General features: G+C 43.3%; 2 protein-coding genes across 4 annotated transcripts in view; one reads left to right on the forward strand and one right to left on the reverse strand.

Annotated features, from left to right (window-relative positions):
- The window catches only part of CCDC107 (coiled-coil domain containing 107), a 34320-nt gene extending 20548 nt beyond the window's left edge, over positions 1 to 13772 (reverse strand). Inside the window, exon 1 of the mRNA XM_089674092.1 lies at positions 13438 to 13772. Coding sequence (XP_089530218.1) covers positions 13438 to 13585 — 148 coding nt within the window. The 5' untranslated portion in view covers positions 13586 to 13772. The remainder of the gene's footprint in view (positions 1 to 13437) is intronic.
- The window catches only part of CAPS2 (calcyphosine 2), a 172643-nt gene continuing 160442 nt past the window's right edge, over positions 13725 to 25925 (forward strand). For 2 of the 3 annotated variants that reach the window (XM_089674091.1, XM_089674090.1), the window contains exon 1: positions 13725 to 14006. The gene's annotated coding sequence lies outside the window, so the exon portion shown is untranslated. The remainder of the gene's footprint in view (positions 14007 to 25925) is intronic. The other variant, XM_089674089.1, reaches the window with a different exon arrangement.

Below are 25925 nucleotides of genomic sequence, written 5' to 3' on the forward strand. Positions count from 1 at the left end.
AAAAAAATTAAGCAAGATAAGTGTTCCATTTACTAGATGAAGATCCTCTTACAATAAATGAGCCATAAGATCTGGACAGGAAATAACTGTACATGCTTTTAAATGGCAATGGTCTATTTCTCCAACACACTAATCAATAAATCAGAGTCTAGGTGTGGCATTTTTCAAATGCTGTAGTAACTGTGCTAGGGTGTGAAGCATGAACAGGTTTTACAAGGAAATCTTTAAAAAAAAAAAAAACAAAAAAAAAAACCCCTTTAAAAGGAATGCTCACGACAAACACAAATGTGACCTTAAAAACTTGAAATATCAGATTTACTATAATTTAGATGGGCCTTTGTAAACTTGCTCTGAGACAAACACTTGTTGAAATGAAGCAGATGGGTACAAATCAAAAACGGTTTATAAAATTTGTATGGGTTTTTTTTCATTCTGTTTTTTTAAAACGTTCTGTTCTAATTTAAGTGGAGTGTTATTTTATTATCTAATAAACGTGCAACATAAAGCCTCATTCCCATACTGTGCACCAACCAGGTAGGTATACATGATTTCTGTGCTGGTTTCAGCCAGATGTTTGTGATCAGCTGCAGACAGGAAGCCTGTACAAATCAGTGAGAGGGAGACACTGTCCAAATGTAAAGAGTCATTACCTGTGGTTAAGGACAGATGGATGGATTTTTATGCTGCTCATCTGTCCCTAAATGCATGCAATAGCTTTATATGCAATTACAAGCAAACAGCTGCAGAGCTGGTCAGTCTGTCATTGATCTGTACAGGCTGAGCAGCTGATCACATACACCTGACTGTACCCAACACAGAAAGAGGCTGATCTGGGCAGTATACAACCCCTGGATGGTGAATGTAACCTTAAAGTGTTACTAAACCCAGGACCCTGGTCTCCCACAGTACACACAACATGGAAATGCAATTATTTTGATAAATATAAACAGCTAAATACCTTTTCTCATCAGAAATTAGAGCAGTCTTGTGACTTCTATCAGTGTCCAGCTGAGCACTGGATAAAGCTTGTAGGAGGTGTTTTAATTTTGGACAGTGCTGATTGGCCCTGTGCTGATCACATGCACTCTCCCAAGAAAAAAAAAAAACCTCTCTACCAATGCACACCAAACTGAGCATGTGCAGAGTGACTGCACACAATAAGTCTTATCAGGAGATAAGAGGACACTGGAAGGGGAGGATCAGAGAAGTCAGGATCAAACTGCGTTTTTACACAATGCAGAGGATTAACCCCTTAGGTTCCACAGTGAGTATAACAAGCATGCTTTACTGCACATACAGACTGGTTTTACTGTTGTGGGTGTAGTAACACTTTAAAGGTAACAAAATGTGAAATGACCAATTGTTCTGGTAACAACTATAAAATGTAGCTTTCCTATCACTTTTATTCTTAGCCTGGCCTTACATATACAATTTTCGTGTATATTTAGGCTTTAGATTTACCAAAAACATATAATATGAGGTCATACCTAGGCACTTTCAATTTGTATGCAATCAGACAGGCCTTTGCACTACATAGCTGAAGGTTAATCTAAAGGAAATTGAACAAATAAAATAGTATAATGTATGGCCAGCTTTAGTGGTTATGGAAACCAGGACAAATAGGTGGTAAATCTCTCTAGAGGGGACACAGGCAGAAATAAAAAAAAATCCAAACAGGGGTTCTACCGCTTCCACATTTTATTCAGAACTAGAAAAAAAAATTTCTTGCTACACATACACTTTACCCCCGGTTCAAATATAAGCGGCCGTGCAGGCAGTGTTTTGCATGAGCACGAGAGCCCATTCATTTGAATGGGCTCCCATGCCCGTGATACACAGGGAAGAAGTATCTGCACTTCTTTGGAAAATGCAGCCAGCACAGGAACCTCGGTTCCCAGTACGGTTGCGTTTTCCAGGGCGGGCGACGTGCCATTAGAACTAATGGCACCAGCCCGCGGGTCCGCATTCCTCTGTACGGGTGGTGCGGCTGCACAGATTTTCATGTGGATCCGCAACGGCACCACCCACACAGATGTGAACCTAGGGTTAAAGTGAGCCTATTATCACGTGAGGCACCACCCTATTTCTCAAAGTAAAAAAAAAAAAGTAGTTAAATGCTGCTGCTGTAGAAAAACAGTTTTCAGATTTCACAGCAGCCAAGGCATTTGATCATGTGATCAGTCACCATATGTACCCCCAAGTGAGGGGTAGGAGCTCAAGCATTTTTGGATTTTAGTCCCAAAGGTGTAGTTGAAGATTAAGAATGAGTTCAGGCATGTTCAGATCTTACGGAATCAACAAAAACAAAGTGAGAGCTCGGAGAGAATAGCAGCTGGCACAAAAATGGTGACAAACCAAAAGAATACAACAAAAATAAAAGTGTGTGCAGTGCTGAAGTACCTAAATACACAAACGTGCAAAAACATATATGCTGTATATGTGTAATAAAAGTGACTGAAAACACCACTGAGAGTGTAATCCAACAAATAAACATGACAGTGACCGTCCGAATAATGTCCAAATCAGAAAGTGAATATCTTCTTTATTAGTGCTTCATCTGTGTATGTTGCCGAAAAGTGAATCCACCACTACTATGCATTCACCAGAAATAAGGTATAGCACCTTATGCAAAAAAACTGCAGCTCCACAGATCACGACGACGTTACAGCTCGTGATAATCCTGTTAAAAAATCCGGCAAAGGACTGGCTAAGATGGCTGCTGCTCCAAACACAGACACAACAGGATGACGTCAGCACATAGGCTCCTCCAGATGCATTTCGTGCACCAGTCAAGGGACTGTAGACTGGCCATAAATGGTTAAGTTTTTTTTATTTCAGCTAGCGGGGGAAGAAAAAAAAAAAAAAAACTGACAGATTCCTCCATACACATAAATTAGGTGAATGGAGGAATTCAAACCCCTGAATTCTGACAACTGTATCTGGTGCTGTCAGAATACACTGATCAGCGGCTGCAGCTGCTAAGCAACATAGGTTTTTGCATCTTGTCCTTTCAACCAAAGTCAGAGGCTATAAATAATATACCTACCGACTTTCAAAACAAAAAAACTTACCAGCGCAGTTTTCCTGCAGCCTGTTTTTACCACTGTGTGTCCCCGGCACTGCCATTTGAATATGGGAACTGACTGATTTCCTGAGGAATCACAAAACCACTATGTGCAAGATTGCACGGTGCTACGGGATTGGCCCTGCAACCTCCTGGGATGTGTGACGTGTCCCAGGAGGTGGAAGCAGATACCTGTTGAAAAATCATGGAACTGAACCCCATTTAATAAAAAAAAAAGTAAAAACGTGTTAAGCGACAGGGGTGAGGAGTTGAATATGCGACACCTTCACTTCTGAGTGAAGGCCTGCTTTGGTCTGAACCCATCTGAGCAAGCTTGACATCACTGTATCGAGCCAATCAAACAGCCACGGCATTCCCTGCTCCGCAGACGCACATGTACATGGCCGTTGTGAGGATGCTGCGTTAGGAATGCAACAGCCTCAGATGACTGGCCAAGTACAGCTTCCTGGCTGGCTCACTCAGGTGAGTGCAGTTCTTATGCAGGCCATAGATGGGTCGAAAATCGGCCGATTTTTCGGCCGAAAATAAAATCGGCCGATTTTCGGATCGTTAGTGGGCTAATTGTTCGGCCATTTTTCGGTATTTTGGCAGATTTTTTTTATCGGTAAAGTTGGAAAAAATCGTCCGATTTTCGCAGCAATGATGGGCAAATCGGCCGATCTTTTTACCGATAAAAAAATCTGCGCATGAACAGTGACCTGCAAGAGGAAGACAAGAGGAGGAAGAGGAGGAAGGAGGAGGAAGGAGGAGGAAGGAGGAATTCCAGTCTGGCAAAAAATCTCCCTGCAGAGAGCTCCGCTATTTCTTTGACAGTTCCTTGTCATTTATAGCGGTTGCAACAATGTATCTATTTGTTTCCGAATAAAAACATCTGTATACTAAATGGATACAAATACATTGTTGCAACCGCTATAAATGTCAAGGAACTGTCAAAGAAATAGCGGAGCTCTCTGCAGGGACACTTTTTGCCGGCTGTAGACAGGATAAAAATCGGGCGATTTTTTTTACCGTTGCTGGTAACGTCGGCCGCTTGAACGACCGATTTTTTGTTTTTTTAAAGAAAAATCGGCCAATTTTCGACCAGTCTATGGCCAGCATTAGAGGATGGCTTCATCCCAAATCTTCAACTACACCCATCATAAGACAGCTGGCATTTCTGACTGTTCCCTAATGAAACGTTACCTGGCTGTCATGTTTATTGATGCTTGGACTTCCCTTTGGCTGATGCTAAACACATATAGAGATTAGGAATTGTCACTTTTCTCTGACTTATGCTTGTTCTTGGTCTGTTATAGTTTATTTTCTACAGCGTGAAGCATTTGTTGCTACAAAGTTGTAAAGCAATACTGGTGCACGGTTACATTTTAATGATATGGCATGGTATGACTCGCTACATGAAGCCAGCAGAGTCTCCAAATGAGAGATCTTATAATGAATGTTCTCTGCTCTGTGTACTTCATGCCATGTACTATACGTCCTGCTAACTTTGCTGTGCAACAACAAAGTTACTAAGAATTCACATGAACATTTATAGAATATAAAAGTAGTATCACTAATGACTATCATGCCAAAAAAAAAAAAAAAAAAAAAAGCTGTGTGGTGAGCCTATCCTGCTGACCTGCCAGAAATGAAAAAAGAAGCATCTTAAAGCAGTCATAAACCCCAAACCAAAAAATGTATATATTGCAGCTTACCGATCATTAGATGTGGTGGCTGCATTCCTTTTCTTTTTTTAGGCTTTTCCCCCTATTTTTATCCAGTGATCTGGCCAGTAACACTTCCTGTATTAGTGAGACACCACTTTGGAGGAATAAGCACAGGGTACAGTAGCATTATCAGTCTGGGGGGATGGGAGTGGTAAATGTATTAGCAGATTTGAATACAATAACTAATTGAAGCCAAACTCCAGCTCTCACTTTATAATCACTTACAGCAAACAGTTTTTTCTTTTGGGATAAAGGTTTTACATGAATAAACACTGATCCTTTTAAGTCATCCCTTGCCAGTGGAAAATGGATTGTCTCATCCATGTAAACTGATACATTCTGCTGGAGACCTTGTTCTTCTGAAAAACAGCAGACTTGCTGGTAGGATCACCAGATGAAAATAAAAGAAAGCCTAAAGAGGAAAACTAATGCAGCCATCACATCTAAGAATAGATAAGCTGCAATATAATAAATGTTTGCTTTTGGGTTTAATACTGCTTTGACGAAAGATCCTAGAATGAGCATTCTTTGCTCTGTTTACTTCATATCAAGTACTTCCTGCTACTTTGTAAAGTGCTGTGCAACAATAAAGTTACTAAGAATTCACATTAAAGTGTTACTAAACCCACCATTGTAATTTAGCTACTAGTAATCTAGTAGCTAAATTTTATAGTTGTTGCCAGAACAATGTAATTTGATATTTTATCTTTAAAGTGTTACTACACCCACAACAGTAAAATCAAACTGTATGTGCAGTAAAGAATGCTCGTTATACTTCCTGTGGAACCTTAGGGGTTAATCCTCTGCATTGTATAAAAACATGGTGTGATACTGACTTCTCTGATTCTTCCAGTGTCTCCCTCTTATGTCCTGATAAGACATATTGTGTGCAGTAACTCTGCACATGCTCAGTTTGGTGTGCATTGCTAAAGAGGTTTTTTTTTTTTCTTGAGAGAGTGCATGTGATCAGCACAGAGCCAATCAGCGTTGACCAGACAGAGGTCAGAGGTTCTGCATCCTCTTAGAGCAAAATGAAAACACCTCCTACAAACTTTAGCCAGTGCTCAGCTTGACACTGATAGAAGTCACAAGACTGCTCTAACTTCTGATGAGAAAAAGGTATTTAGCAGTTTATATTTACTGAAATAATTGCATTTCCATGGTCTGTGTACTGTGGGAGACCAGAGTGAATGCAGGGTCCTGGGTTTAGTATTACATAACTTAGGCAGGCTGTATGCAGCCCCTTAAACTCCCTGGGCTTGGGAAAGTTTGCAAATTATACAAAATACAATATTACTGTACAAAATGCCTAGAAACACGCATGTCCATTAATCCTATTCATGTTCTGAAGACAACTCAAGTGTTTACATTTTTCTCTTACTTTAGGGCAAAACCTTTCTGGCACACTACTGCATGCACTGCACATTAATGCGCATCATGCCATGTATTAACGCGTGTTGTGATAAAGTAGCTAATGCATTTTGCATGGGTTTCCAATGCACCAGAAACCTGATCTGATTCTCTTTTCCCAATGCAGTCCACAGTACACAGTAGTGTGTTTATGTGCCCGACAATCCAGTTCTGTTGCCTTAGTGTATTGGGGTGCCATTCAGAATTATTAGCACCCCAACCTACCACTGTGCCGCAGTACTGTAAAACGGCAAAGATGTTAAGGCAGACCTTCACTCCCCTAAACTATAATAACCTCCCTGCACTCCTGCCTCCCTCCATAAAGAAGCCGTTTTAGTTTTCCAGATACCTTTTTTTTGTTTTTTCCCCCCTACATCTGCAACCTCTCGTCATCATTTACCACATACCCAAAGAGACTTCAGAAGCAGTGGCACACAGTGGCTGGACCTGGCACACATCAATGGGGGCCCACTGCAAGAACCAGAAAGAGACAGCGGGTTTCTAATGACATTACAGATGATGGCGATGCAGGATCTAACCTGTAGCAGCAAAGAAGGAGTGCAGCAGGGTAACACTGGATTTGCTGGGCAGGCGAGTATGCGAATCAATGACAAGCCAGCATATTAGCTAAAGGGGTTAGAAAATGTAAAAAAAAAAAAAAACAAGGGAGTAAAGTTTCTCCTTGAAATTCTATTGAAGTCAATATTTCCCCTAAATCAGATAAGAATAACATAACTCACATGCATTCGCTTTTTTTTTTTGTTGTTCCTTCTTCCTCCTCAGAGCTTCCTTCTTCAATTGTTCCCCGACCACGTTGCTATATTCCCATTCTTAACTACTACGTTTGAGTCATTTAGGCGGTAAACTCTTCTTTAATACTTTTACCTACAGGTAATCTTATAATACAGCTTACCTGTAGGTAAAATTAATACCTCCTAAACGTACACCATTTAGGAGAGATTAGCTCTTTTTGATAGCCGGCGCATGCGCTCTGAAGGAATGGCATACCCGTGCTGTTCCTTCAGAGCACTGTGCCATGGCCCAGGACTTCCACGAGCATGCGTGGGAATGATGTCATCACAACTTGGCCAATCAGACGGCTGGAGCTCGCCAACCCTGGAAGGAAAACGTGTACAGATGGAAGCCCTGTCAGTGCTGAAGCTGCTGGAGGGCTTTGTTTTAAGGCAAGTCCTTCATAATGTGCTAGCATGCGGTGCATACTAGCAGATTAGCCCTTTAACTTTGCAAAGGATTTTTTTCCTTTTTTGGATGTGGTTTACTACAGCTTTAAAATTTCTTGTCTTGTCAGTAGTGGTGTTATTTTTATATTGTAGAAACATCTAAGTGAAAGGGTTAGTTCACATTTTCCAAAAACTGTCTAGGCATGTAAGGAGCTGCATGTAGAGAAAAACTACTGCTCGACCCCAACCCCCCCAGTTAGGAGTGCTCAAACCCCCCACAAATGTGCGGTCCATTACCTCCTCTGCTGCAGCATTGTTGTTGCTGCTGGGAGAGAGGGCGCATATGAAGGGGTCTGAATCAGCAGGGAGTGTCTTAGCAACAACGCAGGATGGAACAATGCCATCTCTGGGAGTTTTTCAGCCAGGCTTCGGGAGGCACACAATGGCCTGCATCTATATCAAGGGCATTATTTAACTTTAGTCACATTTGCACAGTTTGTTTTTATCTACAGATGTTCCTTATCCACACTGACAGTTCTTTTTGTAAAGGTGAACTAACATTTAATGTGAATTCAAAGAAAATGTAGTGTGGATGGAGTAGGAATGACTTAAATGCTCTGTCAGGTTTGAATTGTTGATTTGAATCTGTGTCCATGCTGGGGGGGGGGGGGGGGGGGGTGGGGGTGTTATTTCCCTAATCAGATAAGAATAACAGAACTCACGTGCGTATGATTTTTTTTTTCTACCTTATTACCTCCTCAGATCCTTCTTCTGCACCTGTCCCCTGACCCTGTTGCTATATTTATGTTCTCTCTGTGCCATATAGACCTATGGAGTCCTGAGTGAGTCTCTGCAACATGCAGGCTCTCACTCTGTACTACTACATTATGTGCAGCCATTCAGAGCCACACACACGGCAGTGCAAGACGGGCACAGAGCTTTTGTCAATCACTGCTGCTGCAAAGAGGAGGCGTGGCTTTTGCTCTGTTCCCCTCTTGCGCTGCAAAGCTAAGACTAAGGCCCCTTTGACAGGCAGACCCAATTGGACCCTTAGTATAAGTTTTTCAGGCACACCCGCTCAGACCCTCCATTCACTCCTATGGACCCACGGGTGTAAAACGGACTTGTGCCCGTTTGCACCTGCCTACCACCAATTCGACCCCCTTCTGTTTTTTTTAGCAGAATGGATGCGCCCCCCCACTTTTCTCTGTCTAGGTGGATCGGCTTGGAGGGCAGTTAGGTGTAAAAAGACTCCTTCTGGTCCCTTAAAGCAGAGCAGGCTGTGTCCGTGTCTGCTCTACATAAACTGTACACGGATGCGTCATCCTCCCGCTCTGCTCCAATCAGCAGACAGATCTCCTGCTGGTCTAATCAGATTCCCCCCAGTGTTAAAGGGCTTTGGCTGAAACATGTTAGTATTCTGCGGGGTTTCCCAGATCACTTCTCTTTTATTCAAATCAAGTACTGTGAAGGATTGTTAATTGGACTCCATCTTTCTTTTCAAATTTGTGCTTGTGACGTGTACAGGAACCTGAGCTGCTGAAGACGACATCCCAGGAATGTATACTAGCATGGAGGTGGAGATACTCTGAAGAAGGAAGCTCCAAGGAGAAAATGAGGAAAAAAAAAAAAATTACATGCATGTGAATTATGTTATTTTTATCTGATTTAAGAAAATACATTTGACTTTAAGGTGTTCGTAAACTTATAATAAGGCTCATCTGTAGGTACAGTGAATATCTTCTTTGCATACATGTTTATGAGCTATTCACATTGGCTGCAGCTGATCATGTCACAGCACATGCACATTGTGTTCTGCATTCTGGCCACACTGATGTAGCCTTCAATGCAGAGAACACTGCGCTGCAAATGTGATTCCTGTGTGCATACATGGAAGTGACATCATTGTGACCCGGACACTCAAAGGGCCGGAGAGCACAAACTTTTCGGGAAGGAAAACTGGAGAAAATGGAGGTACCTACAGCCATGACAGCATATCCCTGCAGGGCTCAGGTAGGGTAAGTCTGCCTAATGTGCTAGTGTGTGGTGAGCAGTTATATCAGCACATTAGATGGCATTAAAGCAGACCTTCGGTAATTTTTTTTTAAGTTTCTTTAGTAGCAATTGTCTGCCCCTCCTTTACTATTTTGCATAAAAAAAAAAATTCTAAAGTTTTGGTGTCAGTAAATACCTTTTCTCATGTACTTCCTCTATGTATGTTACGCTCCTAGGAGAATGATGTAGGCTGCTGCAGTCTTCATGACTCCTGGGATACAATAGTCACAAATCCCAGAAGTCATCAGGTTCTATCTATTCATCTCTCGCCTTGCCCTCTCTCACATGCCCTCACTATGTCTCGCCCACTCCCGCCATATCTCACCTGCCATCTCTTTCGTCAGCTGTCTCTCACCAGCCATCTCTCGCCCGCTCCCACCATCTCTCGCTTGCCCTCGCCCGCTCCCACCATCTCTCGCTTGCCCTCGCCCGCTCCCGCCATCTCTCGCTTGCCCTCGCCCGCCCCCGCCATCTCTCGCTTGCCCTCGCCTGCCCCCGCCATCTCTCGCTTGCCCTCGCCCGCCCCCGCCATCTCTCGCTTGCCCTCGCCCGCCCCCGCCCGCCATCTCTCGCTCCCACCATCTCTCCCCTGCCATTTATTTCGCTCTAGCCCTCGCCATCTCTCTCCATCTACATATATATCAGTTTCATACCTTCACGTGTCCCATGGTTTCCAGTTCTTTGTGTAAAGTTACTATAGCAGGGGCAGCGCACATCTGCTGCTATACCGTCATGTAAGTAAAGAGCTGGAAGCACTTTTTCTTCACTGCACAGATGCAATTGATCCCTCGCTGTGCATGCGCTTCCATCTCCTTGTAAACATGTTGCTATCGCAGCCACAGCAGAGGTTTTCTGCAGTTGCTATAAAAACATGAGCACAGAAGGTTGGAAACACTATGCTTAGTGCACAGGTGCAACCAGAACATGATTTATTGCGCATGAGCAAAATGTTACAGCGCTTGAGGGACAGAGGAAGTGGATTGAATACCTGGAATAGAGCAGCCAGAGCTTCATTTGCCCAGTTAATATGTCTGCATACAGTAAGAGTGGGTAGGAGAAAATAATTTTTTTAACTGAAAAGATCAGATTAGTGGAAAAAAATCCCAAATAGGATGCTTGCTATTTCTACGGCATAAAGTGGCATTTTTGTAGTTGAAGCTGCTTTGCCTGTAGTTCCTCTTTAACCTGTGGAGGACCTGGAGATTTTCATTTACTATGGAGTTTACTATCACTTTAAAGTGGTTGTAAACTCTCATATATACCCGGTGAAGGGACTATTCTCAGGTGATACAGAGATGAAACAAATCCTGCTACATAAGTTGCACCTGCTGCAGTCTTCTCTTCTCTACATTCATCCAAAGTGCAGAAGTTATAAGCTTGTCTGATAGTAAAAAAAAAAAAAGAAAAAAGGAAAAAAAAAAAAAAAAAAAGAAGGAGGGTGGGGTGGGGGTGGAGAGCTTAAGTTACACACTGCAGGACTGAAGAGAGCTCTGAGAGTTGATTGGATGGAAGAGTCACACCCCCTTCAAACAGGAACAGAGGTGAAGCTGTCAGTTTGCTGGAGGTCCCTTGTCAGAAGTGACTCATGCTGATAGCAGAGGAATGAAGCAGCAGACAGATATGACACTTAAGCCTGGTACACACAATGAGAATACTGGAAGATGATCCTGTTTTTTTTTTTTTTTGTTGCATGCTAGAGGTTACGAAAATTCTTGTACAACAGAAAGAAAATTCAGAAGTGATGTAATGTATTTATATTGTATTGTTGGACGAAAACTGTGCTGATTAAACAAAAATCGTACGATCTGTTATCATACAAGAAAAATGTTCATGCTTCAAATAATTTCAGCCGAAAGCCATGTACTATCGATCAGATTATCGTACAATCGCTTTTTTTTCTGTGCAATTTTCTGTTTGTGTGTACTAGACATTCATGCTCTGGACTGAGACAAGTACACACTATAGAGGTATATACTTTGTTCATATTTCACGTCTAATGTTTACAACCACTTTAGAGAGACAGTGATAGGGATGGGGAAGCCCTTAGCATGGACGCATACCACAAGTGAAAGCTGACAGGGTGCCGAACCCAGGGGTAGGCAACCTTATAGAAGTGGTGATCTACCTTAACAACATGGGAGAAGTCAAAGTTTACCGGGAACAGTGTCGGCCAGTGTCACCTCCTCACACTTGATTTAAACCTCCAATTGCCATACTATTGTGTCACAGTCACATGCATTGCATAGCAATCATGGGTTTAAATCAGGTGGTTAGGAGGCACTCACATATTGCCTCCTCACCACCTATCAAACACACTCAAGATCATTTTGCAGAGGAGCAGTGATGTCCACAGCACTTGTGGATCAGCCCTTACTTGTACCCAGCAGTGGCACTCTTGGGGCTCGTTCACATGTAATGTTTGGGGGGGGGTTGTCAAAAACCCTGCGGTTGAGTCACAGTTTTACTGTCCCCAGTCCCTACCCACTTTAGCTGCTGTGACAGCAGCCAAAGGTGTACAAATGCTGCAGCAGAAATTACACCCTCTGTTACTTTTGGTGGGTGTTACTGCCTGTCAATCGAGACCCATTTAAGTAAATGAGGACACTCTGCAGGTGACCTGCAACTGTACGCTTCTGCGGAGTCCAAGGAGTGAGGGGCAGGTGGTGAGAAAGCAACACACCACTGCTTGTTTAAAGCGGAAGTCCAGTCGGAATTAACAAAAAAAAAAAAGTCAGCAGCTACAAAAACTAACACTCACCTGTCCCAGGATCCCGTAGTGTCCTCACACTGGCCAGGTTGACCGACCACCCTGTCTCCACCCTGACACCTTGCAGCTTCACAGCCGGTTGCCCACTGCACATGCAGGAGTAGTGCTGAGATTTGTGAATGGTCCCATAGTCTTGTGGGACCTGTCATGTGGGGAGGACAACTTCCGCTTCCGATCGCAACGGAAGTGGAAGAGGGTACCCCCCCCCACGGTCCCCAAAGGTGCCAATCCTTAACGGGGAGCAGGGGGTGGCAAAGCCTTAAAGCACAGGTGCCAAACACAAGGCCCGCAGGCCGAATCTGGCACTCCAGGCCATTTCATGTGGTCCAGCAGAGAGGAGAATAGAACTCCTCTGCCAAATCCTGCACCTCTCAGTGCAGCTGCAGCACCCCCTCATCTCTGCCTCCCCTGGTCTCAGCATTCAGCAGGGCTCTGGTAACTGACTCCACTATTCCTCTGGTCCTCCTCCAGACCCTGCACGTTCTGCTTTCCAGCTCTGCCCCCAAAGGGGTTGCACGGTGATGTTAGGGTGGGTGGGGGATTCTTGACATCTGATGAAATGCGAGGTGGGGTGCTCTGGACATCTTGTCTTACAGATACAACCGGCCCTTTGAAGGCAACCATAATGCCGATATGGTCCGCGATGAAATGGAGTTTGACAACCCTGCCTTAAAGCTTCCCCTTTTGGGTGGCACTCCGCTTTAACCCTTTGTTTGCTCTACTGCACAAGGTTGCAGGGCACTTGCAGAGCGGCCTCATTCACTTGAATGGGTCATGCTTGGCAGGTGCTACACCCACCAACCATGACAAGGCATAGGCACCAGAGGAGACATGAACTTATGCGGCTCTTGCTCCCTACTACAGCTCTAACTTTACAAGTAGTCCTCTCTCGAACTCTGATGGCAGGTCACCAAGCCCAGACCGCGATCTACCAGTCACCTGACCGCGATCTTCTGGTTGCTGACCCTCGGTCTAACCCATTCCCCCTCCATCCATTCACCAGGAATTCTCTGTGACATTTCTAGACTATATAAACAATAGCACTGACATTCAGGAAGACAAGCCATGTGCAGTCACACAGCCCTGCTATTATCAGATGACAAATATTTGGCTTCCTAATAATATGACTGAAAGTAGAGCCAGCCAAACAAGTCTGCAGACCAAAGCGATGAGTTGTTGTGTCAACAGGTAGAGGAGAGTCCAATAAGCCGTGTACACCCCATTCTTGGTTACCTGAGTGTCCGCGGTAGGGATGTGCCATCCTCCTGGGATCTTTCTTGGCCGCCTCCCCTCCCCCTCCTATCATTCTGGGCACTAGGAAGCACAGGCACAGTGCCAGGGACACTGCCAGGAGGATGTGCTGGGAACTGGAGAGCACCATCCTGTCCGTCCGCTGTCCCGCTCACACTCAGCCGCACTCCCCCGCCGCGAGGCGTGTCCCACACTTCCATCTCCAGCTGATTGGCTGGCCCCGGGTAGTGACGTGTCTATACAGGAGACATGCATGTACTCTGGATGTTATCATATAGATGGGGCCTAGGTGTCCCGGATACCAGACAGTAACACAGAGGTCCCACTCCCTAGTGCAGTATACCAGGACTGGAGGGGATAGCATTGCTGTCTTACACACCAGATAGGAACCTGGCCAGTCAGCTGTCTGCCTTGCGTTGCACGCTGGAACGCAAACACCTCCTTCCCGTGTCGCAGGATCTGGTTTCCATGGTGACCATCGCTTCGCCTGGAGACCTCGGCTTCCTGCTCCTGCTCTGTGACCTCCGTGATCAGTGAGCGGTATTACGTAGGTAAGTACACACCTGTGATCGAGCTCTCATGTCTCAGGATAATGGAGGCTTTTTTTTTAGCAAAGTGCTGAGACCCAGGTCATAAGGTGTCCAGTCCTGCACGACCAATAAGCTGCCCTTATACTGCAATGTCCAGATATTAGTGCTCCAGATATGGTTTGTAACACTTCGAAACGTTTGGAAGGAATACTGCTTTAACCACTAGCCTACTGGGCACTTATACCCCTTCCTGCCCAGGCCAGTTTTCAGCTTTCAGCACTGTTGCACTTTGAATGACAATTGCGCGGTCATGCAACACTGTACTCATATTATTATTATTATACAGTATATAGTGCCAAAGGGTATGCTCAGCGCTGTACAGTAGCAAGGGGGACATAACATGAGACAAGACAGAAACAATACACTACACGAGGGGTTCAAGGGCCCTGCTCTTTCGAGCTTACAATCTAGGAGTATATGACATTTTTATAATTTTTTTGTGACAGATAGAGCTTTATTTTGGCGGTATTTAATCACTTCTGGGTTTTTTGTTTTTTCTTAAACCAAAAACTACTGAAAATTTTCAAAAAAAAAAGTTTTTTCTTAGTTTTTGTTATACAATTTTGTAAATAAGTGATTTTCCTCCTTCACTGATGTGCGCTAATGAGGCTGCACTGATGGGCACTGATAGGTTGCACTGATGGACACTGATAGGTGGCACTGATGGGCACTAATGAGGAGGCACTGGTAGGTGGCACTGATGGGCATTGATAGGCATCACTGATGGGCACTGAAAGGCGGCACTGTTAGGTGGCACTGACTGGCACTGATAGGCAGCACTGATCGGCGTCACAAACTGGCACTGATTGGCAGCACTGATAGGTGGCACTGATGGGTGACACTGAAAGGCAGCTCAAATGGGCACTGATATGTAGCATTGATGTGCACTGGTAGGCACTGATATGTGGCACTGATGGGCACTGGCATGAGGCACTGATGAGCACTGACAGGTGGCACTGCTGGGGCTACACTGATCATCAGGGCACACTGATCATCAGTGCCCTGATGATCAGTGTACATGTCCCCTCCGCGGAAAACCAATTACCGGCTCTCCTCTCGAGCTGTCAGCATGACAGCTCGAGAGGAGAGAAATGCTGATAACTGGCATTTCCCTGTTTACATGTGATCAGCTGTGATTGGAGACATCTGATCACATGACCGAGCCGACAGCTTTGGCTCTTTCCGTGATCGGTGATCTGCTGTGTCCGAGGGACACAGCGCACCGCCGATCACTGCGCTGCACGCTCCCTGAGTCGCGCATGCGTGGTGAGAATGGGAGGACATCATATGACGTCCTCCCAGAACGAGAGAACCACCTTGCGCCCGTCATATTACTATATGGTGGGCGGGAGGTGGTTAAGGGCCAGTTCACACTACATGCATTTCAGTGTGCTTTTTTTCTGCATCCAAAATGCACAGAAAGTACAGTAGGTTATATGGTAGTCAATGTCATAGTTCACATCAGTGCTTGCAGTTCCAGTTGCACAAAAAAAAAGTAGAACAGGTTGCATTTTTCCTGTACTGGAACGCAGAAAAACGCACTGGAACACACCAAAAATGCACTGGAATGCACATGTCCCTATTTAAATTGAAGAAAAAGAAAGGGGAAAAAATGAACTGGGATACATCAAAAACACACCAGAATGTGTCAAAAACGTATCTAAAACGCACCGGAACACACCAAAAACACTTTAAAAACACACATGCAGAAACACATCCAGAACGCCTCTGGACTGCATTTCTATAGTGTGAACGACCCTAACCCCTGGTTCACATCTGTGCGAGTGGTGCCGCTGCTAGACCCACACAAATACCTGTAGCCGCACCACCCACACAGAGGAATGCAGGACCCGCAGGCAGGTGCCATTCTAATGGTATACCGCTCACACTGGAAATCACAACCATACTGGGAAACTTGGTTCCCGTGCGTGCTGCGATTTCCGAAGTAGTGCAGGGACTTCTTCCCTGCGTGTCCCGGAGCACAGAAGTCCATTCAAATAAATGGGCTCTCGTGCCCGCGCAAACTGCAGCCCACACGACCGCACAGATGTGAACCAGGGCTAAAACAGAACTTAACCTTCTCAGCCAACACTGACTATTTTTAATCCTTATGCTGCTAGCATTAGTAAATAGGAAAGTATATCATGTTTATTTGTTTTAAACCTTTTTTTATGTTTCTTCAGTTACTTCCTGGTTTCCAGGCCTAGGCAAATGATGTCATACATCCCAGGAGTCTTCAGGAGGGTAGGAGGGGTTTTCTTTGCTAAGGACACCCTCCTGCATGCATGCCTGAGCCATGGGTAGATGGATTCCAGAAAGTAAATGCTGCATGAATCATCTGCCCTTAGGCCAGGTTCACACCTGTGCGTTTTTTTATGCATTTTGCGGAAACGCAGCGCATGCCATTTATCATGATTTTGTATGGATCACGTTCACATCCATGCGTTTTTTTCAGGCGCGTTTTTTTGGAATAGGACTTCTTTTCCAGCAGCAGATTACGTTTTTAGTCTAATAGACTTCAATATAAGCACATATAAAACACAAGTGCTGCATTTTGCATGCATTTTTATGCATCTGTGAAGCATTTTTCATGTGTTTTGTGTTTTTAATTTGCCCAGCAATAAGTTGGCCAAAATAAATAGAAAATAAAATAATAAAATTGCAAAACGCGTCAAAGACGCATGTGCAAAATAAGCAACGCAAAATGCACTGCAGAAACGGATAAAACGTAAACTGTATAGGTGTGAACTAGCCTTACTCAAGATGGCCATGGGCAGAGAAGCTAGGCGGGATGTTTTTCAATGTGATTTCTCAGCAAAATAAGGCAACTTTGCTTTGAATGTTAAAAGTGAATGAAATATTGATTTTGGTTTGTGGTGCTCAGATGCAGTGCGGTAGTGCAGTTCTGCTTTAAGAGAACTAGCCCTGAATTGCAATAAGTCTGAATATTCAGTGTTGAAAATGGTGCTGACTTGCTTGTAAAAGATCCATAGCTTCTAACTGATGTAATTAAGGCAGGCCATAGATGGGTCATTTATCGGACGAATTTTCGTCCGCACGAAAAATCGAGCGATATTCACGCCGTTAGTGGGGCCAGCCCGTCAGCCGTTATTTCGCGGATCTCCTCATTTATTTTTATCGGTCATGCTGGAAAATCTGCGAAAAACGGCCATTTTTTGTGGACATTGGTGGCAGCATTGGCAACGGGGCCAACCGATTTTTCGTTTATCGGCCGAACGTTTGGTCGATAAACGGCCCGTCTATGGCCTGCCTAAAAGGCTACATTTCCATCTGTACATGCAGGGATGCATGCAAAATCAAGTTGCCCACAGCACACAAAAACACGCATCCCTTTTGCAAGCACACAGAAGTAACAATAATTTTAATGGCACCTTAATACATCTTGCTAAATTGCTTGCGAAAAACGCATGCTGGAACACATGGTAACAAATTACCATACGTTTTGGTGTGTCGCGTTTTTTAAAAAAAAGGACCATGCACTTCTTTTGTGGAATTTTAACACGTAGGGCAGCCAAGAGGATTGAAAGGACTACCCCAAATTCGACCCGCAAAAACGCATGCACCATCATGCCTGCATAGGTGCAAATGGAGTCGTAGGCTTACGAAGCTGAAAATTAAAAAATGTTCTTTGGGGTGGGGCTTCCACTTTATTGCAAGGGCTATTTTCTCTGTTTGGGGGAAGAATAAACAAAGTATACTTTCCATATCTTGCTCCTCCAGCAGCTAGCACTCGCTTTCTGTCTCCAGTGCTCCAGGATGTGTGGGCCCTCAGTGTACTCACGAGGCACAGCCGCTGGTCATGTTCATGGTATGGAAGTGCATTGACCCCTTCAGGCTCATTTTTAGCTTTTAATTTACAAGGTTCCAGTAGAGTCAAACTCTGTGATATTTACCTATCCTTCAATGCTATGACATCCCCTCGGCGGTGATAGCATCTTCTACCTGTTTTTTTTTTTCTGAGTGCTAGACTACAGTCATCTTCTTCAGCCGGTGCGGTGCAGCAGGAGTGCAGTCATCCTGGCACAGGTGCTATGCCCGAATGTATAGCTCAGTGTACATTCTAAAGCAGACCATGAGTAGGCAGGTAGGGTTCTTTTATTGCAGAAGAGACATTGCATGTGTCTTCTAAAATAAAGAGCCTGCCTCCTTGTAGTTTTTGAAAACAGAACTTTAGTTCCATTTTAACTCAAAGATAGGAAATACACTATATTGCCAAAAGTACTGGACCAGCCCTCCAAATCATTGGATTTAGGTGTTATAATCACCTCCATGGCCACAGGTGTATAAAATCAAGCACCTAGGCATGCAGACTGCTTTTATAAACATTTGTGAAAGAATGGGCCGCTCTCAGGAGCTCAGTGAATTCCAGTGTGGTAGGTTGCCATCTGTGCAAAAAGTCCATCCGTGAAATTTCCTTGCTACTAAATATTCCTTGGTCAACTGTTAGTGGTATTATAACAAAGTGGAAGCAACTGGGAACAACAGAAACTCAGCCATGAAGTGGTAGGCCACTTAAAATGACAGCGCATGCTGAAACGCACAGTGTGCAGAATACGCCCAACTGTTTGCATAGTCAATAGCTAAAAACCTCCAAACTTCTTGTGGCCTTCAGATTAGCACAACAACAGTGCATACAGAGCTTCATGGAATGGGTTTCCATGGCCGAGCAACTGCATCCAAGCCTTACATCAACAAGTGCAATGCAAAGCGTCGGATGCTGTGGTGTAAAGCACGCTGCCACTGGACTCTAGAGCAGTGGAGACATGTTCTTTGGAGTGACAAATCACGCTTCTCTGTCTGGTAATCCGATGGACGTGTCTGGGTTTGAAGGTTGCCAGGAAAACGGTACTTGACTGACTGCATTGTGCCAAGTGTAAAGTTTGGTGGAGGGGGGATTATGATGGGGGTTGTTTTTCAGGGCTTGGGCTTGTCCCCTTATTTCCAGTGAAGGGAACTCTTAAGGTGTCAGCATACCAAGACATTTTGGACAATTTCATGCTCCCAACTTTGTGGAACAGTTTGGGGATGGCCCTTTCCTGTTCCTTCATGACTGTGCACCAGTACACAAAGCAAGGTCCATAAAGACATGGATGAGCAAGTTTGGGGTGGAGGAACTTGACTGGCCTGCATGGAGTCCTGACCTCAGCTCGATACAATACCTCTGGGATGAAATAGAGAGGAGACTGAGCCAGGCCTTCTCATCTGACATCAGTGCCTGACCTCACAAATGTGCTTCTGGAGGAATGGTCAAACATTCCCATAGACACACTCCTAAACCTTGTGGACAACCTTCCTAGAAGAGTTGAAGCTGTTATAGCTGCAAAGGGTGGGCCAACTCAATATTGAACCCTACGGACTAAGACTGGGATGCCATTAAAGCTCATGTGCGTGTAAAGGAAGGCGTCCCAATATTTTGGCAATATAGTGTATGTTTATTTTTTAACATTAACTCATTTTCAAATCTTTTTTGACTCAACTAAAAACTGTCATTTTTAAAAAAATAAAGATTCTTATCCAGGTATGTTTGCTTCGAATTCAGCTGTTTTGTCTGTGTACAGTGCTTCCAGGAATCTGAGGTCAACTGAATTCTGAAAGTTGCTAACCAGTCAGTTGTCTGACCTCACACACAATGACACAACGTTTGAGTGTGCATACTAATAAATAAGAAAGCCTTTTAGCTAAGGTCCATTTAAACTACAGCATTCTGTTTAACCTCCCTGGCGGTATGATTATTTCAGATTTTTGGTGCTGAAAGCGGTACCATTATTTTGCATGGAACTATGTAGTTTTTTTATTGTAGGCTGTAATTTTTAGGAATACCTCACTGAAATCTGTCCGAACAAGAGTCTAGTAAACATTCCGGATATGTTAAACTTGAAACACGAAATCATAAATTATAATTTAATAAATAATCATAAAAAATAATAATATAATAATAATACATTTAATTCAATAATATAATCAAACCAAAAACACTGAAATTTGAACTATAGTGCCAAGTTCGCACATCACTGAGCAAAGTCGCAAAATCGTTTTCAGTGTCTGATGACAAATTTCCCCACGAATCATTATCACTCAATTCTGCAAGTGGTTCTGATTTACTATCGCTGTTCTCTAGCTGGTCTAAAACCGCTTTTGACATAAAGGGACGCTTTTTGGATGCCATGGACTTTTCTAAGTTTCCAGGCAGAAAGAACAGTCAAAATGCAGGCAGGGCACAGGACAAAGCAGTAAGGACACAATGTATGTGAAATGCTTAAAAACAGCAATGTTTTATTATGTAATAATCATTTTGAAAAAAATGACATTTATTTAAATTTTAAAATTTGCCGCCGGTTCCGGCGCTGCAGGGGACACATCGCGGGAGCGAAGGACAAGGTAAGTGTTACAGTGAATCCCTGTGCAACGCTACATGGTAAGCCCGAGTGTAGCTCGGGGTTACCGTTTTTGGTACTGAAACTCTACCCCGAGCTACACTCGGGAATACCACCAGGTAGGTTAAGCTGGCCATAGATGAGTTGAAAACTGAAGGAGATTCGCGTCAATCATCAGATTGTTTTTTCTTTCGTATCACTGAAAGTCCCTGATCTAACATGCAAGTTTTTGGGTTTTTTCTTTAACTTCTTCAGCCCCAGCCATTGCATAAAAATGGTTGCAGGGCGGCACGGCTGGGCAAAACCACGTTTTAAAACGTGGTTTTGCAAAACAGGTAGGGGGCGCACGCCTGCCCTACCTGTCCCGCGGGTGTCAGCAGCGGTTCTCCGCCGCCGGGTCACAGCCGGTCATTACGGCGGTGATCGCTGACCGAGAGCAGGGCTGCATTGTTTATACACAGCCCTGATATCTGTCAGTTGCCTGTCAGCTTGTGATAAGCTGAAGAGGGAGAGAAGAGTTTCTCTCTCCCGATCAGCCTGTCCTCGTCCAGCACACCCCCCCCGCCCCCTAATAAAACACTCCCCTCACACAGTTAACACTAAAAATGTTAACCCCTTCCTCCCCAGTGCCATTAGTACAGTGTCAGTGGGTTTTTTTTTCACTGATCACTGTATTGGTGTCACTGGGGATATCAGTGACCCCAAGTCAGTTCCCCCCCAGTGTCAAAATGTCCTGCCATAAGTCGCTGATCGCCGCCATAAGTCGCTGATCACCGCCATAAGTCGCTGATCGCCGCCATTAATAGTATAAAAAAATTAAAAATCACAGTATCTTTCCCGCCATTTGTAAACGCTATAACTTTCATGTAAACCAATTAATTTACAGTATTGGGATTTTTTTTAGCAGAGACATGTCGCAGAATGCATTTTGGATGAAATTTGTGACAAAATTTGATTTTTTAATTTTTTTTACTGGACATGTTTTATAGCAAAAAGTCCAAAATATTGTTTTTTTTTTTTGTCAAAATTGTCAGCCTTTTTTTTTATAGCGCAAAAAATTAAAACCGCACAGGCGATCAAATACCACCGAAAGAAAGCTCAATTCCTGGGAAAAAAAGGATGTAAATTTTATTTGGGTGCAGTGTTGCATGACCACGCAATTGTCAGTTAAAGTAACGCAGCGCCGTAACACAAACCTCTTCTGTAACCGCTTCCTGACCACCCTACAGCAGAAATACTGCTACAGGGCGGCATGGGTACGCAAAATCACATATATATATACACACACATATATATATATATACATATATATATATACACATATACACACATATATATATATATACACATATATATATATATATATATATATATATATATATTAATATATATACACATATACAGTGGGGATCGAAAGTTTGGGCACCCCAGCTAAAAATTTGTATTAATGTGCATAAAGAAGCCAAGGAAAGATGGAAAAATCTCCAAAAGGCATCAAATTACAGATTAGACATTCTTATAATATGTCAACAAAAGTTAGATTTTATTTCCATCATTTACACTTTCAAAATAACAGAAAACAAAAAAATGGCGTCTGCAAAAGTTTGGGCACCCTGCAGAATTTATAGCATGCACTGCCCCCTTTGCAAAGCTGAGACCTGCCAGTGTCATGGATTGTTCTCAATCATCGTCTGGGAAGACCAGGTGATGTCAATCTCAAATGTTTTAAATGCCCAGAGGCTATAAGAAGATAGCAAAGTTTTCAGATGTCAATATCCTCTGTTCGGAATGTAATTAAGAAATGGCAGTCATCAGGAACAGTGGAAGTTAAAGCAAGATCTGGAAGACCAAGAAAAATATCAGACAGAACAGCTCGCAGGATTGTGAGAAAATTCGAAACCCACGTTTGACTGCACGATCCCTCCAGAAAGATCTGGCAGACACTGGAGTTGTGGTACACTATTCCACTATAAATAGATACTTGTACAAATATGGTCTTCATGGAAGAGTCATCAGAAGAAAGCCTCTTCTACGTCCTCACCACAAAAATCATCGTTTGAACTTTGCAAATGAACATATAGACAAGCCTGATGCATTTTGGAAACAAGTTCTGTGGAACGATGAGGTTAAAATTGAACTTTTTGGCCGGAATGAGCAAAGGTACGTTTGGAGAAGAAGGGGCACAGAATTTAATGAAAAGAACCTCTGTCCAACTGTTAAGCATGGGGTTGGATCAATCATGCTTTGGGGTTGTGTTGCAGCCAGTGGCACAGGGAACATCATACGAGTAGAAGGAAAAATGGATTCAATAAAATTTCAGCAAATTTTGGATGGTAACTTGATGCCATCTGTGAAAAAGCTGAAGTTAAAGAGAGGATGGCTTCTTCAAATGGATAATGATCCTAAACACACCTCGAAATCCATGGGGGATTACATCAAGAGGCGTAAACTGAAGGTTTTGCCATGGCCTTCACAATCTCCTGACCTCAACATAATTGAAAATCTATGGATAGACCTTAAAAGAGCAGTACGTGACAGACAGCCCAGAAATCTCAAAGAACTGGAAGACTTTTGTAAGGAAGAATGGGCAAAGATACCTGAAACAAGAATTGAAAGACTCTTGGCTGGCTACAAAAAGCGTTTACAAGCTGTGATACTTGCCAAAGGGGGCAGTACAAGATATTAACTCTGCAGGGTGCCCAAACTTTTGCAGACGCCATTTTTTTGTTTTCTGCTATTTTGAAAGTGTAAATGATGGAAATAAAATCTAACTTTTGTTGACATATTAAAAGAATGTCTAATCTGTAATTTGATGCCTTTTGGAGATTTTTCCTTCTTTCCTTGGCTTCTTTATGCATATTAATACAAATTTTTAGCTGGGGTGCCCAAACTTTCGATCCCCACTGTGTATATATATATATATATATATATATATACACATATATATATATATATATATATATATATATATATACACATATACATATACACATATATATATATACACATATATATATACGTGATTCGCGCTCCCGTGGTTTTCACACCCCTCCCAGATAGCGTCAGATTGCCCGTCAGTACACCAGTCATCACATTTAACCCCTTGATTGCCAGGAGCACGCTCATGTACAATAAACCTCCATTGCTAGCATAGTGTCTGAACGGGTCAATATCTTTGATCAGGTCAGCACTATACCAGCGTTCACATTAGTATAGCGTCCCCAAAAACGCAGCGTTAGTGGGATCAGCCCCGGCACCTGCCAGCACTTGTGTTTAGCCCCTACGCTTACCCCCCCTTCTCCCCCAGCAAGTGCAGAGTCAGTAGGTCACTGTCACTTGATACATTGCACACAAAACCGCAGTGTTCGCAGAATCAGGCCTGATCTCTGTTAGCACTTGCCAGTAAATTTTGATGACTCTCATATGCAGCAGAGTGCCAGTACTAGTGCCGCTCTACCTTTGGGTGAACTGGTGAGTACCAGCGGTCTAGTACATCCTGGTCTTTCACATACCTCCTTGATTTTTGGAGCTGTTTTTCACGGAATATCTGTATGCGTTGATTGTGGATCAAAGCAGTTTATATGCACAACAATTTATTGCCGCCAACCCAAATTCAAACCTTGCCAGACATTCAGATGGAAACTCATTACGGTTTTCAAATTTAAATTTTTTTTGGGCCTAACCCTCAACATGGGCATTACTAAAAGAAATGAATTGCGGTTGTATTGGTCCGCAGACCCGATTCATCATATTCCCGTGTTCTCTGCTGCCATGGCCAGGCATAGATATGAGAGTATAATGTGTTTTATACATTTCAGCGACAATACACTCTGTCATCCTCGGGGTGACCCTGAATTTGACCGGCTCCACAAAATTCAGCCCCTCGCAAATCACCTTAACCTAAAATTTGCAGATGTCTATACTCCCCAGCAAAACATCTGCGTTGATGAGTCCCTTATTAATTTTTCTGGCCGCCTTGCATTCAAACAATTTCTCCCCAGCAAGCGTGCCAGATATGGGGTCAAGATGTAGAAGACCTGTGAGAGGACAACAGGCTATACTTATAAGTTTCGGATTTACGAGGGAAAAGATAGTCACATGGAGCTCCCCGGATGCCCAGACTACATGGGGAGCAGTGGCAAGATAGTTTGGGACTTGGTGTCATCATTTCTCCATACGGGGTACCACTTATACGGGGACAATTTTTATTCAAGCGTGCCACTATTTAGACATTTATTCAATCTTGGAACTGGCACTTGTGGCAAAGTGTGACCTAATGTGTGCCCACCATTAGAAGTGGGTGGATGCAGGGCGGTATATTCTAATGGTGGGCATACCACATACTTTTTCTGGCAGAGATTTCTTCTCATTTTTTCATTCAGTCCACTGGCTGCATACAAAAAAAAAAAAAGAACATAGCATATATAACCAACAAGGACCAGCGATGTACTGGTACATCACTGGATTTGAATGGTTATACCAGGATGATGTCTACAGCTGCAGGCATTATCCTAGTATTGTTTTTTTCAGCCGGTGATCGGCTTTCATATAAAAGCAATCCTAGTGGCTAATGAGCTGCAAGATTGCTTTTACAAGCAGTGGGAGATGATGTCCCCCCTCCCTCGCTGCCTTCCACGGCCTTCTTGGGCAGTCCCGTGCCATCAGGGGAACCTGAGAATGCAGCCGGTGTTTCTGCCAGCTGACCATAGAGCTGATTGGAGACCAGAATGGTGCCAATCATCTCTATAGTCTAAGAATTCGGAAGCTACAAGCATTTGATCACTTCAGTTTCGCAGGATATAAACAGCGTCATTTGTAAAATGGGAAAGCATCTGATCACACCGATTTTGGTTTGATTAGATAATGTAAGGGCAGAGGAGATATCTAGAGTCTGATAGACCCCAGATTTCTCAAAAAAGAATATGACAATGCCCATTGAAGTTATAGGGGTTATTTGCATTCCCTGTTATAGCATTAAAAGTGATAAAAAGAAAAAAAAATGAAAGGTACAATGTAAAAATAACTAAAAAAAAATCAAAATAACTAAAAAAAAAAAATTGCCCCTCCCATGCGCGCACACCTGTGTGCACAAGCCTTGACCCTGTGCCGTTATGTAAACAGAGGTTGAACCATACATGTGAGGTATTGCCGTGAACGTCAGATCAAGGGCAGTAATTCTAACACTAGACCTCCTCTGTAAATCTAAAATGGTGGCTTTTAAAGCGCTGCCTATGGATATTAAAAATGTTTGCAGTTTGTCGCCATTGTACGGGGCATGCGCAGTTTTAAAGCATGTCATGTTTGGTATCTATTTACTCGGCATACCATTATCTTTTATATTTTACCAAACAATTGGCCAATATATTGTGTTTTTGTGCATTAAAAGTAAAAAAAGTGTATTTTTTTTTAAAAATTGCTTTTGAAAAATCGCTGCACGAGTACTATGTGCCATAACAAATTGTAGTACCCTATATTTTATTCACTA

Source organism: Staurois parvus, unplaced genomic scaffold (genome assembly GCF_062004578.1).
Source record: "Staurois parvus isolate SC_StPar_1 unplaced genomic scaffold, SC_StPar_1.0 ptg000147l, whole genome shotgun sequence".
NCBI lineage: Eukaryota > Metazoa > Chordata > Amphibia > Anura > Ranidae > Staurois > Staurois parvus.